Source organism: Helianthus annuus, chromosome 13 (assembly GCF_002127325.2).
Source record: "Helianthus annuus cultivar XRQ/B chromosome 13, HanXRQr2.0-SUNRISE, whole genome shotgun sequence".
NCBI lineage: Eukaryota > Viridiplantae > Streptophyta > Magnoliopsida > Asterales > Asteraceae > Helianthus > Helianthus annuus.
This window is the reverse complement of record NC_035445.2, coordinates 130112461-130128560: the sequence shown is the minus strand read 5'-3', so window position 1 is coordinate 130128560 and position 16100 is coordinate 130112461. Positions and strand designations below refer to the sequence as shown.

The 16100-nt window shown below is 34.2% G+C and overlaps 1 protein-coding gene across 1 annotated transcript; it reads left to right on the top strand.

The window, feature by feature from the left end:
• The first annotated feature begins 8650 nt into the window (after positions 1-8650).
• LOC110899344 lies at positions 8651-11808 on the top strand. Its single transcript, XM_022146236.2, has 6 exons — positions 8651-9889; positions 10067-10173; positions 10294-10642; positions 10758-10952; positions 11055-11149; positions 11278-11808. Exons 1-6 carry the CDS (start codon positions 8801-8803, stop codon positions 11711-11713), a joined length of 2271 nt encoding a protein of 756 aa, XP_022001928.1. The 5' UTR covers positions 8651-8800; the 3' UTR covers positions 11714-11808.
• The last annotated feature ends 4292 nt before the right edge of the window (positions 11809-16100 follow it).

The window sequence follows — 16100 nt, the reverse complement described above, 5'->3', positions numbered from 1 at the left end:
CTCAAAAACCGAATCGATTATTTGGTTTCGGTTACAATCTGAACAAAGAAGTGGAAACTAAATTTCATTTCTTAACTAGTTTGGTTCGCAAAATTTGTTAAAATTAAAATATGAATTACAAAGATAACATGTTTGATTGAGAACGTAATGGAACTGGAATGATTTGAATGAATTTGGAACTATGAAATTCATTCATGTAAAGAAATTTAACCAAAGGAATGGAATCTTTGCTTACTTGCCACTGTCGCATCCGCCACCCCCACACTACCATCCACACCACCGTTTCTGCCGCCACCACTACCTTTCTATCACCACCGTTGCTGCCGTCGCCACTCACTGCCAACATCATCGTTTTCGTCATCACCACTTGTCACATGCAACCACCTTCTTCATCGCAACTCCAATCACCAATGCTAGTCCCACCCCACTCGCATTGCCACCAGACCCACTACTACCACTCCACCGTTAACACCACTATCCCCATCGTCAACACCACTCCTGACATCATTTCCACCACAGTCACCATCGCAACCCACCGCTGCCAAAGTCGCTACCCCCATCGATATGCAAGGGGGTGTCGTTAAATGTGGTGGAAAGGATGGCCTCGAGAATGTGGTGTAGTGGCGATGACAACGGCAACAGGAGGATGATTGTGGTATTAACTATTTATATATTATTACATAATACTTTTTAGTCTCGCTTATGATAGCTTCCTAACGAGCCTCGAAGCATTTAGAAAAGTGGTAAGATGAATAAGATATTGGTACTCAAAATTGTGTGTTTGAAATGTAAGTGTTGTGACAAATTGGGTGGAAATGTAGCTTACATAGGAGTATGGGTGCAGGCAGGGTGTTTATGGTTTGGTCAGGCCGGTTTCTACGAAAATTTAAGGCTAAAACGCTAACTACGTTTCAGAGACGACAAACCAAACTAGTTGGTTGCGCTTCAATGAAAATTTGCGCTAAACCGCAAAGTACGGTTTGGAGGATGACAACCCAAACCATTATTGGTTAGTTAGACTTAAAAATAGTAAAATGAAATGGCTATATTTTGCAAACTGCAAGCGCAAATGGCTATTTTCGTATTCCAATATTTTTACTCCATACAGCTGGAACTTAGTATTTTTATATACAACCATGAACCATGAATCATTGGGTTGACTTTGGACATCACAACCAAAGGTGAACTATAGAGACGTGCAAACCACTCACAATGCTACAGATTCTCTAGACTATTGTGTGAAAGTAGAGAATACCGAGAATAGTTGTATCATTAACCACAAACCACAAATGAAAGGTACACATCTGTTTATATACACAAACTAAACCACTTCAACTAACTCTAACAATCTAACTAACTATCCAGCCTATCCAATACAGAGAATAGTTGTATCATTAACCACAAATGAAAGGTACACATCTGTTTATATACACAAACTAAACCACTTCAACTAACTCCAACAATCTAACTAACTATCCAGCCTATCCAACTATACTCCACACATATCACACACTGATATACACTAATACGCCCCTCAAGCTAAACAGGGAGTATCCACGTGAAGCTTGGACCTCAGATTGTCAAAACGAACACCAGACAGTCCTTTGATCAAAATATGAGCAAGAGCTCGGTACTCAGCCTCTGTACTCGACCTAGCAACAGTATGTTGTTTCTTGGAACTCTAACTGATAAGGTTGGGCCCAAGAAAAACACAATATCCTGTAGTAGAACGGCGATCATTGAGACATCCAACCTAGTCAGCATCACTATAAGCATGTAAATCAACACAAGTAGACTGACGTATACATAATCCATGAGAGATGGTACCCTTAAGATGCCGTAAAATATGCTTGACAGCGACCCAGTGTCGATCAGTAGGTGTCTGAAGAAACTGTGACACCTTAATGAGAAAGTTAACGGTAATAACCTGAAAATGCGAGTTGTCACACTAGGAGGATCACATGATTTGAAGTGTTTGTAGGAACACTTCGAGGTATTAGCTCCAGCGTGGGCCTCTTGGTTATTGAGGGCTTCTTGGACTTGCACGACGATGTTTGGAATAGCGACATCCACCTCCTCGGCGATATGGGCCTCCATGCGCCGGCTGGAGTTTCCAGCACGTTTCCCGATACGGTGACGTCTAGCCGACATCTACAAGATTAAACGCAACAATCCGTGGGTTCGTGAGTAGAAATTAGTGACACAATGTATAGTGTGACAAATGTGAAACTTATGATTTGCGAAAAATGAAAATCCGAAATGCGACATCACATAAATCAAGCATAACCAACTAAATCCACTTAAAATCACATGAAACTTGAAAATAGAAACAAACTTATCATAAGACATAAGTTGATATTTCATAATGAAATATTGAAAATTGTTTGGTTTGGTATGTAAATAGGGTTTTTGTATGTTTTCCATGAGTCACTTTAGTAATTACGTGGGCCCCCAATTACCGAGCTTTCTAATGATCTACATATGTTCACCCATTAACATACACTTAACCCAAAAAGAAGAAATCATGAAATTGATGTATGAACCAAAAGCTGAGGTGATATGAAATGATGTTGGAAGGTATCCATGACTTAAGACGGACACGTTGACTTATCAAAGTGTTGTTAGTTTAAGTGACGTTTGAGGTGACATGCTTTGGCCTAATAGGTATCAGTACTCTCATCGTTAGTCCCCAGGTAGGCAAACTGGTCCTTATTGGATTTATACGATTGCCAGCCTAGACATGACGTCCCGACTAACGGTACCTAACCCTTCCAGTTACTACATGTCCATCACATAAACTCACTTTGACGAGATAGAGAAATTCAAATGAAATTCGAAATTCAAAACAAACTAAAATCCAACAGTTAAAACTTTAGATAAATAGGTATAGGAATTAAATATTGAAAAATATAATATTTATATCATACGGTGTGTGCGAAGTGGAAACAGGGGAAATATAATAATAATACTTTAGATAAATAATATAGGGAAAAGATCAAATAGGAAGTTTATTTTGGCTAGGAAGTGTAGGAAGCAATAAGATTAGGACATGTGGCAACATTTAAAATAAGGGCTATTGGATTTTAACACCTCAAACTTTGAAGAATTGACCGATAACACCCGCAACTAACACTTTGATCTGTGACACCCCAAACTTTTAATTTTGTTTGTCATTTCACCACTCAGTTAAAAAAATGAGTAACTGAGTTAGTCTTCCATCCTAGCTGGCATCATTAATCCTACATGGCACCCATGACGTGGCTAACACATGTTATAAGAAACAAAATCCTACATGGCATCATTGATCCTACATGTCAAATACTGCCCATCAACCATCTCCCTTAACTCTAATGACCCATTGATCTTCTGAACAATGTAATGAACATAATTTAAAATAAACAAATGAGCCAGAGAATTGTCAACGACGGTTGCTCATCGAGCTCATCAAAATCCATTTCGGACTCCGATAACATTCCTCGAAGAACTGCATGTTCAGACTGCATCAAAATCCTGGAGAGTATCTCCGGTGCCTGAATTCTAATCGATTCAGCCGGTTTTGAATCGAAAACGTCATCAATATCAGGCAACAAATCGAGTAACGAATCGTGCAAATCTAAGATCTTAAACAGCTTCTCCGGCGATCTCCGGCTAATACTAATCGCTTCAACGAAATTGAACCGTTGATTCGCCGGAACTTCAACCGTTTCGATGAAACACGCATCATCTGCAGCCGTTGATCCGAGATCTTCGAAGATCTGTTTGCATAACTTCTTCTCGCTAGCGGACAACACTCCGATACACAGCACAACAGGAAATTGATAATAAAGGAGAAACTTACAGCAGAGAAACAGGTGTCGAGCTTTTTCTTCATGGCTTTAGAATCATACAGGATGATGATGCTAAACAAATATGAGTTGCATTAACCGAAAATATTCCGGTTAACCGGAAAAATACTATTAACTGAAACAAAACCCTTTTTATCAAGCGTAGATGAACCACCAGAAAACCCTAGATCCGACCCGAACAATGCGGTTCTTAAAAGCGCAGTGTAGGCAGCGGAGGAGGAGGAACCGTCGTCGGTGCGGTCGGCGTCGGAGGGCGGCGGAGTCGGTGGCGAAGGGAAGATGTCGAATAGGACAAAATTGGAGGAGGATCGGCATGGGATGAAGCGGTCGCTGTAGATGGGGAGAGAAGGGGACTGGTGGTAGTAGTATGGGGTGGTGGCGTGGGGTGGTGCTTTGGGGTTTGAGGGTGGTGGTGGGGTGGATTGAGATGGCGGTGAAGATGATTGATTGGGGTTCGTGGTGGTATATGATTTGGGTGAATGTAGGTTGGGAATGGTGGTGAAGATGATTGATTGGGGTTCATGGTCGTTTCCATTGAAACCCAATTGTTTGTGCAGGGTTAATCGAAGCAGAGCATGGGTTTTATACCTATGAATGTGCCACATCGTCAAAAATAGTCCACGTAGGATGCCAGCTAGGATGGAAGACTAACTCAGTTACTCATTTTTTAACTGAGTGGTGAAATGACAAACAAAATTAAAAGTTTGGGGTGTCACAGATCAAAGTGTTAGTTGCGGGTGTTATCGGCCAATTCTTTAAAGTTTGAGGTGTTAAAATCCAATAGCCCTTAAAATAAAGAAAAAGGGTGTTTTAGTCAATCCAACCCCTTCTTCTTCCTTTTTTAAAACCCAGTAACTTCAAAACCCATCATCTTCAAAACCCACCATCTTCAACCATTTCTTCACTTTCTATCTCAATAATCACTACATTATAGTGCGATTTTTATCACCAATCAATGATTCAAACACCCGATCAACGTGTTCTTCAGCTTTTTTGAAGAAAACTCAGTTTAATATCATAAAAAATCTCGTTTTGTTCCGGTGATTTTGGAGATAATCACTCGATTCGTTCGATTCGAGCGCTGATAAGTGTTTCAAAATTCGTCAATTGTTGAAGAAATCACTTCGATCCATGTAAGAAATTCTTTAATTTCATTTTTACGATCTAGGTTTTTGATTTAGTCATTGCGTTTTACGATCATGGCGGGGTCCGGGGGCAGCGCCCCTTATAGCGGGGTCCCAGGGGCGGCAGCCCCTGGCGGGGTCCAAGGGGCAGAGCCCCTGGCTGGGGTTCAGCTCGGAATTTTTTTTTCTGATTAAATTGCTGTAATAAAAATGCATCATAAAAATTAATTTTCCAGAAATTGGCTCATTTCGAAGACAGTAATTCGTAGACAATTCAGACAATTCACAATCACAGACAGTTCCCAGACAGTTTTATGTGTCCATTGCATTTTAGAAACAAGAGAGTTTTATGTGTTTTCTGGCTATTGCGTTTTAGAAAAAAAAAACACATTTTTAAGTGTTTTTAGTCATTGCGTTATAGGTAAAACACATTTTTGAAGTGTTTTTAGTCATTGCGTTTTAGATAAAACACATTTTTAGATGTTTTCAGTCCATTGCGTAAAAGAATGAGTCATTTTTAAGTGTTTTCTGGCCATTGCATTTTACACATAAGACATTTGTCTGTGTTTTTGGTGCATTGCATTTTAGGTAAAACACTTTTTTATGTGTTTTCAGTCTATTGCGTTTTAGAAAACAGACATTTTAAGTGTTTTATGGCCATTGCGTTTTACAAATAAGACATTTCTTTGTGTTTTGGTGCATTGCGTTTTAGGTAAAACACTTTTTTATGTGTTTTTGGTGCATTGTGTTTTAGGTAAAACATATTTTTGTGTGTTTTTAGTTCATTGCGTTTTAGAAAGTACATTTTCTTTTGAGTTTTTAGGCTATTGCGTTTTAGAAATAAGACATTTCTTTTTGTTTTCTGGCCATTGCGTTTTACAAATAAGTCATTTCTTTGTGTTTTTGGTGCCTGAGTTTTAGAAAAATGTAATTTTTTAGGTTTTTTTTTCATTGCGTTTTACGCAACTGGGGTTTTTCTATTGCGTTTTACGCAACTGGGTTTTAATTTTTTTTTTTTTGAAAATATAGCATTAGTATACTCGTTTTAAAGATAAAAAAACGCTCATTTTTTTTGTGCAATTTTTATAAAAAAAAATAATGTCGTATGAAAGAGTTATTAACGTTTAAAAAATGGGGGAAATTTGAGGAGAGAGAAACTATTGGCTTGGATTGACTAGAATGCCCCTAAACAAACTCACGCGCCTCTTTTCTTCCCTTCAATCTCCATTATTTAATCTTAGCCCTTGATTAACTAAATGGATGGTCAAGATCACTTCTAGCCTTCCTAGACAAATAAACTTTCTATTGTATCTCCACCTAAATAATATAATGCAATATAACATGTAGCACATAATATTAAGCATGCGACACTTAAAGTGATTACGTGCATGCTTTACATATTCATAACTATATATTTCAAGAATATAAGATATATAAATAATAAAAATCAAACCTGCTCATGGGTTTACATGACGATCTGACTTGAAATACTCGAAATTGGTGAACCGACGGATACAATGTATTAACTGAACCGACCTTTAGGTGTGTTTAGTATTTCAATCAGACTTGAATACTCGAAATTTGATTCGAATTGAATTCAAACTTGGAGGTTTGAATTCGGTTTTAAAAATTCAAAATCAAATTCAATTTGGATCGAGCAGAAGAAATGAAGATAAACTTGTTTTCTTTAAATACACAATACTATCAAATTACTCGATATTTCGGTATAAAATATAATGAAGTTTAAAAAAAAGACAGAAGTAAATTACAAGTGTCATATTCTAGCTAGGCCTCACCGATAGATATGATATGGGTTCCACGATCATGCTCATGGTCCGTTAGTTGGATTTAGAGACAAACTGGAATGGTGTCTTATTTTTTTTTTATTATTATTTTTTTTAACGGCCAACTAAATCACCGGATAAGCATCTCGGATAACCTCAATCAAGCAAATGGATCCTCTCCTCCATGACGGTCGGAGTTGGATGCATACCTGAGCCACCAGTTTTGGGAAAACCGCCCGCCAAAGGCACACTGTGGTCAAACCCGGTTTGGCTCGGTTTCGAACCGGCAACCTTCAGAGAGGCCTAGTTCTGACTTCATTGGCACCACCAATGTCCTTTAAAGTGATGCGAGTGAGAGTTGAACTTAAGACCTTAGTGAAAGAAATCAAGTGACTAACCACTAGAATTTTCATAGACAATCATGAATGTTAAATCATTTTTTAAAGCTGAAACTGAAATCACTGTTTTCATGATCCATTTTTTACGCTATACAGCTGTAACATAGTATTTTCATATACAATCATGAATGAATATTAAATCATGTCATAGCTGGAATTAAACATTTTTTTATGTAATCATGTGAAATCGTGTGTACATGTTGAAATGTCAACACGTTCTTTGCATCTGAGGCAGTGAATTATATTTTAAACTAGGTTACAACCCCGTGTATTACACGGGTCGAATAAATATAACTTTATATATAAAAGTGTTTTAAAAGTGTTTCAGTTAGGTCACTCAAGTTTCAAAAGTGTTCCAATGAGGTCACTCAACATTCATTTTTCACTAAAATTAAGGGTTTTTTCATGCATTTCATAGGTAACCGTGGTGATGTGGATTTTTATTTCTTTTTCCCTTTTATTTGATGCTAACTCGAGTGACGTGGATTGTAACTTGTTTTGTAATTTTTAATGTAATTAAAGTGTTTTATTTTTATTAAATATAATTTCATATATTAAAATAATCCGAGCCCAACATCTTATGCTCTATTTTTTTCTTGACACATGGAAAAAAGGACATGGGTCGATTTGAATGTTAAGTTATCTAATTGGGACAAAAACGATACGAATGACCTAATTAGAACACTTTTAAAAGTTGGTTACTATTCCGTGACATTTTCCCTATTATAGATAATAAAAAGTTACATCTTTAAAAACGTGTATTGCATGGGTTAAATAAACACGCGTATTACGCGGGTTGATTAAATATAATATAATCGGTTAACACATATGGTCGTCAATATATGTTTTTGAAAAAAAAATGAACTCTGATGTATTATAACATTTTACTTTGTTTTTTATTTATTTATTTATTATTTGGTTAGAAACTTGCGTATTACACAAGTTAACATTTTACTTTATTTTTTATTTATTTATTAATAGGTTAGAAACTTAAGTATCACGCATGGTTAACTCGATGAAATCTATCACGCATGGTTAACTCGATGAAATTTTAGATTAAATAGTTATTAATAAGCGGAAAAAGAAAAAGAAAACGTTCAAAGAAAAAAAATGCTATTTTTTTAAATTTTCATTACCCGTCGGTTATAAGATAGTAAATAAAAATAAAGATTATAAACTTTTATATAAACAATTAAAACTATCTTTATCTTTATAAATAAAAAAAAAACATTAATATATAGTTTTTTATTTTATTAATTAATATATGGTTATCAGTTATCCTTATTTTTATCATCAAAATCTTTTAATTTTAATTATTAATATATGGTTATAACTTATTTTTATCTTTATCATTAAATCTCTTCTATAAATTTTAATTGAGACCATCTCATAAGGCGACATGTGTCCCCAAAGTGGTTTCTTTTATTATATAGTATAGATTAATAAAATGTAATTATTGAAGTGGCGTAATATGTATTCCTAATTTAATTTCTGGCCTGTCTAATCCAATATAGAGGCATTGCTTTTCATTGAATCTTCTGTGTTCTTCATTCTTAACCGTCTTTCATTTCCCTTATACACTCCTGTCAATCTGTACAATTGCTTGGAACCCTTGATTTGGATTCAATAACCAGTATTGATCCACAAATATGGAGGCACACATGCAGAAATTCTTGGAGAAGTTTCAACATCTTAAAATCCAACTGGAAGAGATAACAACAGCCACCAACAACTTCAACGATGATAACTGTATTGGAGTTGGTGGTTTTGGTAAAGTTTACAAAGGAGAAGTGTCTCACTCTAAGGGCAGAGGCATGGTCGCTATTAAGCGTTTGGATCATGCCAGTCGACAAGGAGCACCTGAGTTCTTGAAAGAGATAACCATGCTTTCTGATTATAAGCATGAAAATGTTATCTCACTTGTGGGATTCTGTTGTGAAGGGGGTGAGATGATCCTGGTGTACGAGCTTGCATCTCGTGGGAGCCTTGACCGCTATTTAAATTCCCCTCATCTCACTTGGAGTCAACGTTTAAAGATATGCCTTGATGCTGCGAAGGGACTAAGGTACCTTCATGATCCGAGGGAGACACACCGAAGACTTATCCATTGTGATGTAAAAAGTGGTAACATCCTTCTCGACGACCAATGGAACGCTAAAGTTGCTGATGTCGGGCTATCAATAATAGGGTCAGCTAATGAGCAGCACTCACTTATTGTCACTGCCGCAGCAGGTACCGTGGGGTATATTGATCCAGTATACTGGATGACGAACACCCTAACTAAAGAGTCAGACGTATACTCTTTCGGAGTGGTCTTATTAGAAGTTTTATGTGGGAGGTTATGTTATACACTTGATAACAAGGGTCATGTGGTTAAGGAGATTCTCACATGGATTAAGAGCTATGAACAAAACATGTTAAATGATCTAATTTTTGAAAATCCAAACATTGAACCAATGCATCAAAGTGTTATAAAAAGATTTTCAGGCATTGCATATCAATGTTTGAAGGAATCTCGTGAAGATCGGCCAGAGATGTCTGAAATTGTCACAGAACTTGAGATTACCCATAATAATTACGAATTATTCCAAAATGAAGAGTTTATAGGTAAATGGAACGAACAGCTTCATGAGTTCCAACAGATGGTTAAGACTGCAGAACCTCCTCTGAACTACAAATCCGAAGATGAATTGATGTTCCTTATGTCCAAAGGGGTCCTGCTTAATGGCGGCAAAACGGTAAGTAATTAGCTGCTATGTTAATAGTATATTAATATGCCCCATGCCATCGTTAGTTATATACACCTGAGTCCTTGAACTAGTTGTATATGTTCAAATAAATAGTAATATTTGATCAACCAAAATTGAAAAAAGATATTATAATCTTAACAATAAACTTGTTTGATGGACGTACAGTGGTTTTGGTTAAATAAGAAGGGAGAACAATGTGAGATGACATCTATTGCAGAATGTTTGGGTTCAGATGCAGAGAGTTATCTATTCTCGTCTAAATATAATTCAAGGTGACTTTTCCTGTTTCTAGCTTTTAAGAATATTTAATAAGTATTCAACAAAACTCAATTCGATCTTGTCTCCTGGAATCACATACAATGTATCATTATTTGCTCCTACTATTCACGCAGATTTGCTGTGGGCACCTACACACTTTACCCTAGTGATGTCAAATATACACAAGTAAGAAGTCAGTTCTTGTCACCAGGAATCACATACACGGTGAACCTTGTGTTCAAGTTTAAGATTAGAAAGGAGAGAAGATGTGAACCTATATCCCTCAAATACAGATTACAAGGGGAGAGTGAGAGTTTAATTTCATACCTTGCGTATGAGAGAGAAGATGGATGGTGGGCATGTGAATTGTATCAGCTTACTACCGACCACAGAACAGTTGATCTTCAGATTATGTTTGAGGGCTTCGATAGATATTATGACAACATATTTTTAGAAGGCATTGAATTTCAGCCCTTGGAGAACGTAAGTTTACCAATTAAAGTTTGGTTATTCATTTACATCATTAATTAATTTTCAATGTAAGAAAACCCATATTAGTGACTAATTTAAAGTCTGATATGGTTATGTTGTTCTACAGGTGGAACATATAGATGACAAGCAACTCATATCAGATTCAGATTCAGATGCAAATTGGGAAGAAAAACTGCCAGTTGATTATGAAGACATAATGAAAAGGTCAAAAAATACCCTGCAATGGACAACCAAGGAGGAAGCCTACTCAATTATTTGCAAAGGCTTCTTAATCAGTGATGAAGAGACGAAGATAGGCATTGTAAGTCCTTCATGCTTTTTTTATATATTGAACATGGTTCCACCAGAGGGGAGAATTATATATTGAATTGCTAAACATATCTATACACTCGATGCTTGATAGTGGTTTTCTCTTGACAAAAATGGGAAGAAATGTCATATGCTTTCAGCGGCTCTCATATGGGATTGGGAAAAAAAAGTGTTATCACCTGAATCAAGGTTCTTTTATATCCATTGTCAGATTTTTTTTTTTTTTTTTTTTTTTTTTTTTTTTTTTTTTTTTTTTGTAGAAATTGCTATCTTTTGCAAATCTTTTACATGTAAGATGATTTTCTAACATCTTCCAGATTTGGAGAAGCCATTCGGTGGGTGTATGATAGGTATTTTAAGATCAAAACAGAAGTCCAGTCCCAACTAGTATCATCTGAAACAACATATGCATGTTACCTTGTCTACAAATTACCAAAAAACCAATCTAGATTTGAGGCACCTGTGGCAGTGGAAGACAAACTATGTGAAACCAGAGATACTAATTGGTATATCTATTTAACTAGTCCTCAAATCCCAGTTATTAGACCAAAGACTGGTCAAAACACCCACAACCCACTCAATAGACCGAAAATAAAAAGCCTTCCACAACAAAGGAACAATGGATGGATTGAAGTGCAAATCTGGGAATTGCGAGCTGCTACTACAATCAAAATGGAACTTGAGTTGAGTTTTGTTGACAGGAGGAACATTGGTGGACTTATTATTGAAGGCATTGAGTTTAGACCAATATAGATTTTCCTTTTCTTATGATGGAAGAATTTAATTGTAAACACAAAAAATGTTTTCTATTTTCTATTTCAATGGAAGTGAATTATGTTTCCTATTTCCTTGAAATAAGTCTTTGATGAAGTTGCGCTTTAACGAACTACAAAAGTACATATGATCACATAAAAATAAAAAATATTGTTACAGTAATGCAGTTTTAATAGTTAAACAACCGGGAGGGTTGTAAATGCAACAATATAATGCCTTTTTAGAGTTCTATTATGATTTCTTTTAACTAAATTCATTCACTTTACCAGAACTTTTTGGATACAAGTTAGCATAAGTTCAAACTCATGTTTTTCTGTTTTTAAAAACCTCATATTTTACAACAAAAAATCGATAAAATCTAGTGGTATGATAGTTCTACATCCGAATTCACTAATTCTTTCTAATTGTCATTGATTTGTTATGATTACATTTCAACTTTTTTATTTAAGAAATTCTCATTTAATAAACGATTTTTTTCTTAAGATATAACTCAAATCTTCGAGACTATTTGTAAACTTCAAATATCTAGGTTTTAGGAAGTGATGTATAAAGACGCATTGTTCATACAACCATACATACATTTCTAAACAAATTTGTATTATATAATAAACCATACATACATCTATTATATATAATAAATGAAAGTGATTTGGGCCACGTGTCAATGAATTAGGGCATCGTTTTTCCCCTTTTCCAGCCCAACAGTACCACTACCCTCTTTTATCTATTTCCTCCCTCATTTACTCATTTAGGGCTTCCCCACTTTCTCTCTCCCTCTGCCCTGCTCTATTCCGATCCATGTTCAGATCAATGCTCCGAATCAAGGTTAGATTATCAATAACTTCCGTTGTATAAGTGTCAATCTTTGTTTTCATTGTTCACTCATTCGATCTTCATGCGTCTTTACTTATCGTTGTGCTTTGGCTAGGGTTCCGCTGGTAACTTGATGACGGAGATGATCAGAGGTTGTGGGCTCTGCGGTCTACAGTTCTCTTGGTTAATTTTTGGTCAGGTTTGTTGTTCAATTTTGATGTTCAATTATCTAATTTTCATTATATTTTTAGACTTTTATATTATTTGAGGTCGATTGAATGGTTATGCTGTAATGGATTTGAGGTTTAGGGTTAGTTATAAATATATTTTTTCATTTTTCCATCTTGAGTTTTAGGTTAGGGTTTGTTTTATTTTTAGGCTTCTATATGATTTTGAGGTCGATTGTTTGTTGACTTGCTATTGTTGTTTGCTGTTGTTTGTTAATTAGGCTGCTGACATCACCGACCGACTCCAACGACTTCAAAAGGCTGTAGGACTATGAGGACCAACTAAAAGATTTGGACGACAAATATCAGGTGTTTGGTTTCATTTTTTTATGTTTTACTTATTTTCATATTATGAAATTTGTGAAATAAGGTAAAAATGGCTATTCTAATGGTTCATGATTTCATCCCTGTTGAAATAAGGTAAAAATGGCCATTCTAATACTGCAAGTATCTTATGGTTGGATGGTTGAAGTAGTTTTATTTTGGGTATTTTTGGATGATTTCATCCATTTATTTAAATAGTTCATGATTAAAGATGCAGTTGAACATTCATTTCTTTAAATAGTTCATGATTGAAGATGCAGTTGAACGTATATTTTGAGTGAAATGAATGTTGATTTATCAGAAGATACAGTTGAAAGTATCTTAAATAAGGTAATAATGCATTACATTACTGTTGAAAAAGAGAGTCGATAAATTTAGGGAAAATGAGCTTGAAAGATGATAAGCCAACAGTGGACGATATCATTCTACAGGTTCGATAAATTCAGGTGTATTCTCAAATAATGCTTCATAGATGCTTCCAAACAAGCAACACTTTGGACATTTGTTGGTCTTCAAACATCTATCATCTAATATCTATCTATCTATTATATATAATAAATGAAAGTTGATTGATCCACTTTGGACCACGTGGAGCAATCAACTTTCATTTATTATATATAATAGATAGATAATAGATAAGTGATGTTTGAAGACCGACAAATGTCCAAAGTGCTGCTTCTTTGGAAGCATCTAGGAAGTATTATTTGAGAATACCACTGAATTTATCGAATCTATAGAATGAGATCCTCCACTGTTGGCTTATCATCTTTCAACCTCATTTTCCCTAAATTTATCGACTATGTTTTTCAACAGGGATGCACTTCAATCATTCCTCTCAGTTAAATAGACCGACACTTGCTTCCTCTCAAAGGGTTATGGAGTGGTTATAACAGCTGATCATGCTAAGGACTGTTATAACTAACCCCTGCTCTTTATAAAGTGTCACACCCCAACCGATGGCGGAAACATCGGGATGAGACGAACAAATTGCTCAAAACATCATAACACTACATGTGACAATATAATTAAATTTCATTTATTAAAATTGCAAAGTTTCATACATTGTCATAAAAGGAAATAACAGACATTAAACATAGTTTATTTCAGAAGTGGGTTTCTAGGCCATCCTATTCATTTCTTCAAATCTTGACTTCCTCATCCTGCAGTATGCATTTAAAATAAAGTCAACAAAACATGTTGGCGAGTATACAAGTTTGAATATAGTATAATATGTTTGAAATAGTTTAACATGCTCAAATCCACGTGACTACATGAGTTCATATTAACAGTTATACTCGTAACGATGAAATCTATGTGTTCAAACCAAAGTTTAACGCAATTAACATAGCCTAACCCTAGAAGGGTGGTAACATGAGTAACATAGAATAAACCTAACAATACCCATAATATTATGGGAGGGGCGTTTCTCAACCTACAGCGCTGCCATTGTTAGGGGAGGCTTGCAAAGTTAATGAACACATAATCATAAATGTTTAACATTAGCATAACATGATTAACATGAGTCAAATAGATTCACATGAAATGTGGATTGATAGTGCAAAAATGTTTAACATAGTGTGTTTTGATATAGAAATGCATACTACACCCAAAAGTGTAAAATAGAAAATGGGTCATGTATACTCACCTTAGAGTGTGTTGCGTATTTCTTGGAAAAGATAAAAAATCAGGGATTTTCCAAAGGGGATGTGCACAAGAGAATTACCCTATTAATTTTGAGGGTTGATTAATATTGGGAATTTAGTGATTATTTGAATAACAAGGCATTTATATAAAAATAAAAAAATATATAAACATGTCTAAAATAATATTCATATGTTTCATTTTAATATTTGGTAATTAACGAAATAAATGACAATTTATTTATAAATAAGTGAATAATAATAAGTAATATTTCTAAAATTCTAGATTATATAGATTATTAATTTCTAATATATATTTAAAATAAAAATTCTGATTTTAAATAAAGTAATAAATCTGAATAATTAGAGAATAATAATTCACATTCAATTAATAATAAAAATTCTGTTATAATAATAATTCTGATTTTATAATTCTGAAATTAAATTTCCGTTTTAAAAATAAATTTCTGATTTAAATAATACATCAGAAAATAATAATAATTCTGTTTATTATATAAAAAAAATTCTGATTTAAATAAGTTAAACTAAATAATCTGATATATATAAAATGTTAATTCTGATTTAATATATAAATTCTGATTTTTAAATAAGTAAAAAAAATCTGAAATATAAATTCTGAAATTAAATAAAAACAGAAATAAAAATTCTAGTTTAAATAATAATTCTGAAATATATTTCTGATTTACAATAATATTTCAGATTTAAAGTATATTAATAATTGGTAGAGGATCCTGTAAAAAGTGCTCAAAGTGTGAGAAGTGTGAGAAGTGTATTATAACACTATATATAATACTATATAACACCATATAAACACCGTATAACAATATGTAACACCATATAATACCATATAACACTATGTAACACTATATATCATTATATAAAAAATATAACACTATAGGTTGTCTGATAGCATGTCTATGATAGATGTATAGTGTTATATTTGTTATAGAATGATATATAGTGTTACACAGTGTTATATGGTATTATATGGTGTTACATATTGTTATACGGTGTTTACATGGTGTTATATAGTATTATACATAGTGTTATAATACACTTCTCACACTTCTCACACTTCAGGCCCTTTTTACACTATCCTTACCCTTAATAATTCTGTAAAAAACTAATACTAATTCTGTTTTAATTAATTAATAATTATATAAATAAATCTGAATATTATAATAATTATTCTGAAATATTTAGTATTAATATAGTAATATTACACTTGATAAATAAATCTGATTTATTTTATCAAAATTCTGATTTAAATAACAATTCAGTTATAAAGTTTAATAATAATAATAATAATAATACTACTACTACTACTACTACTACTACTAC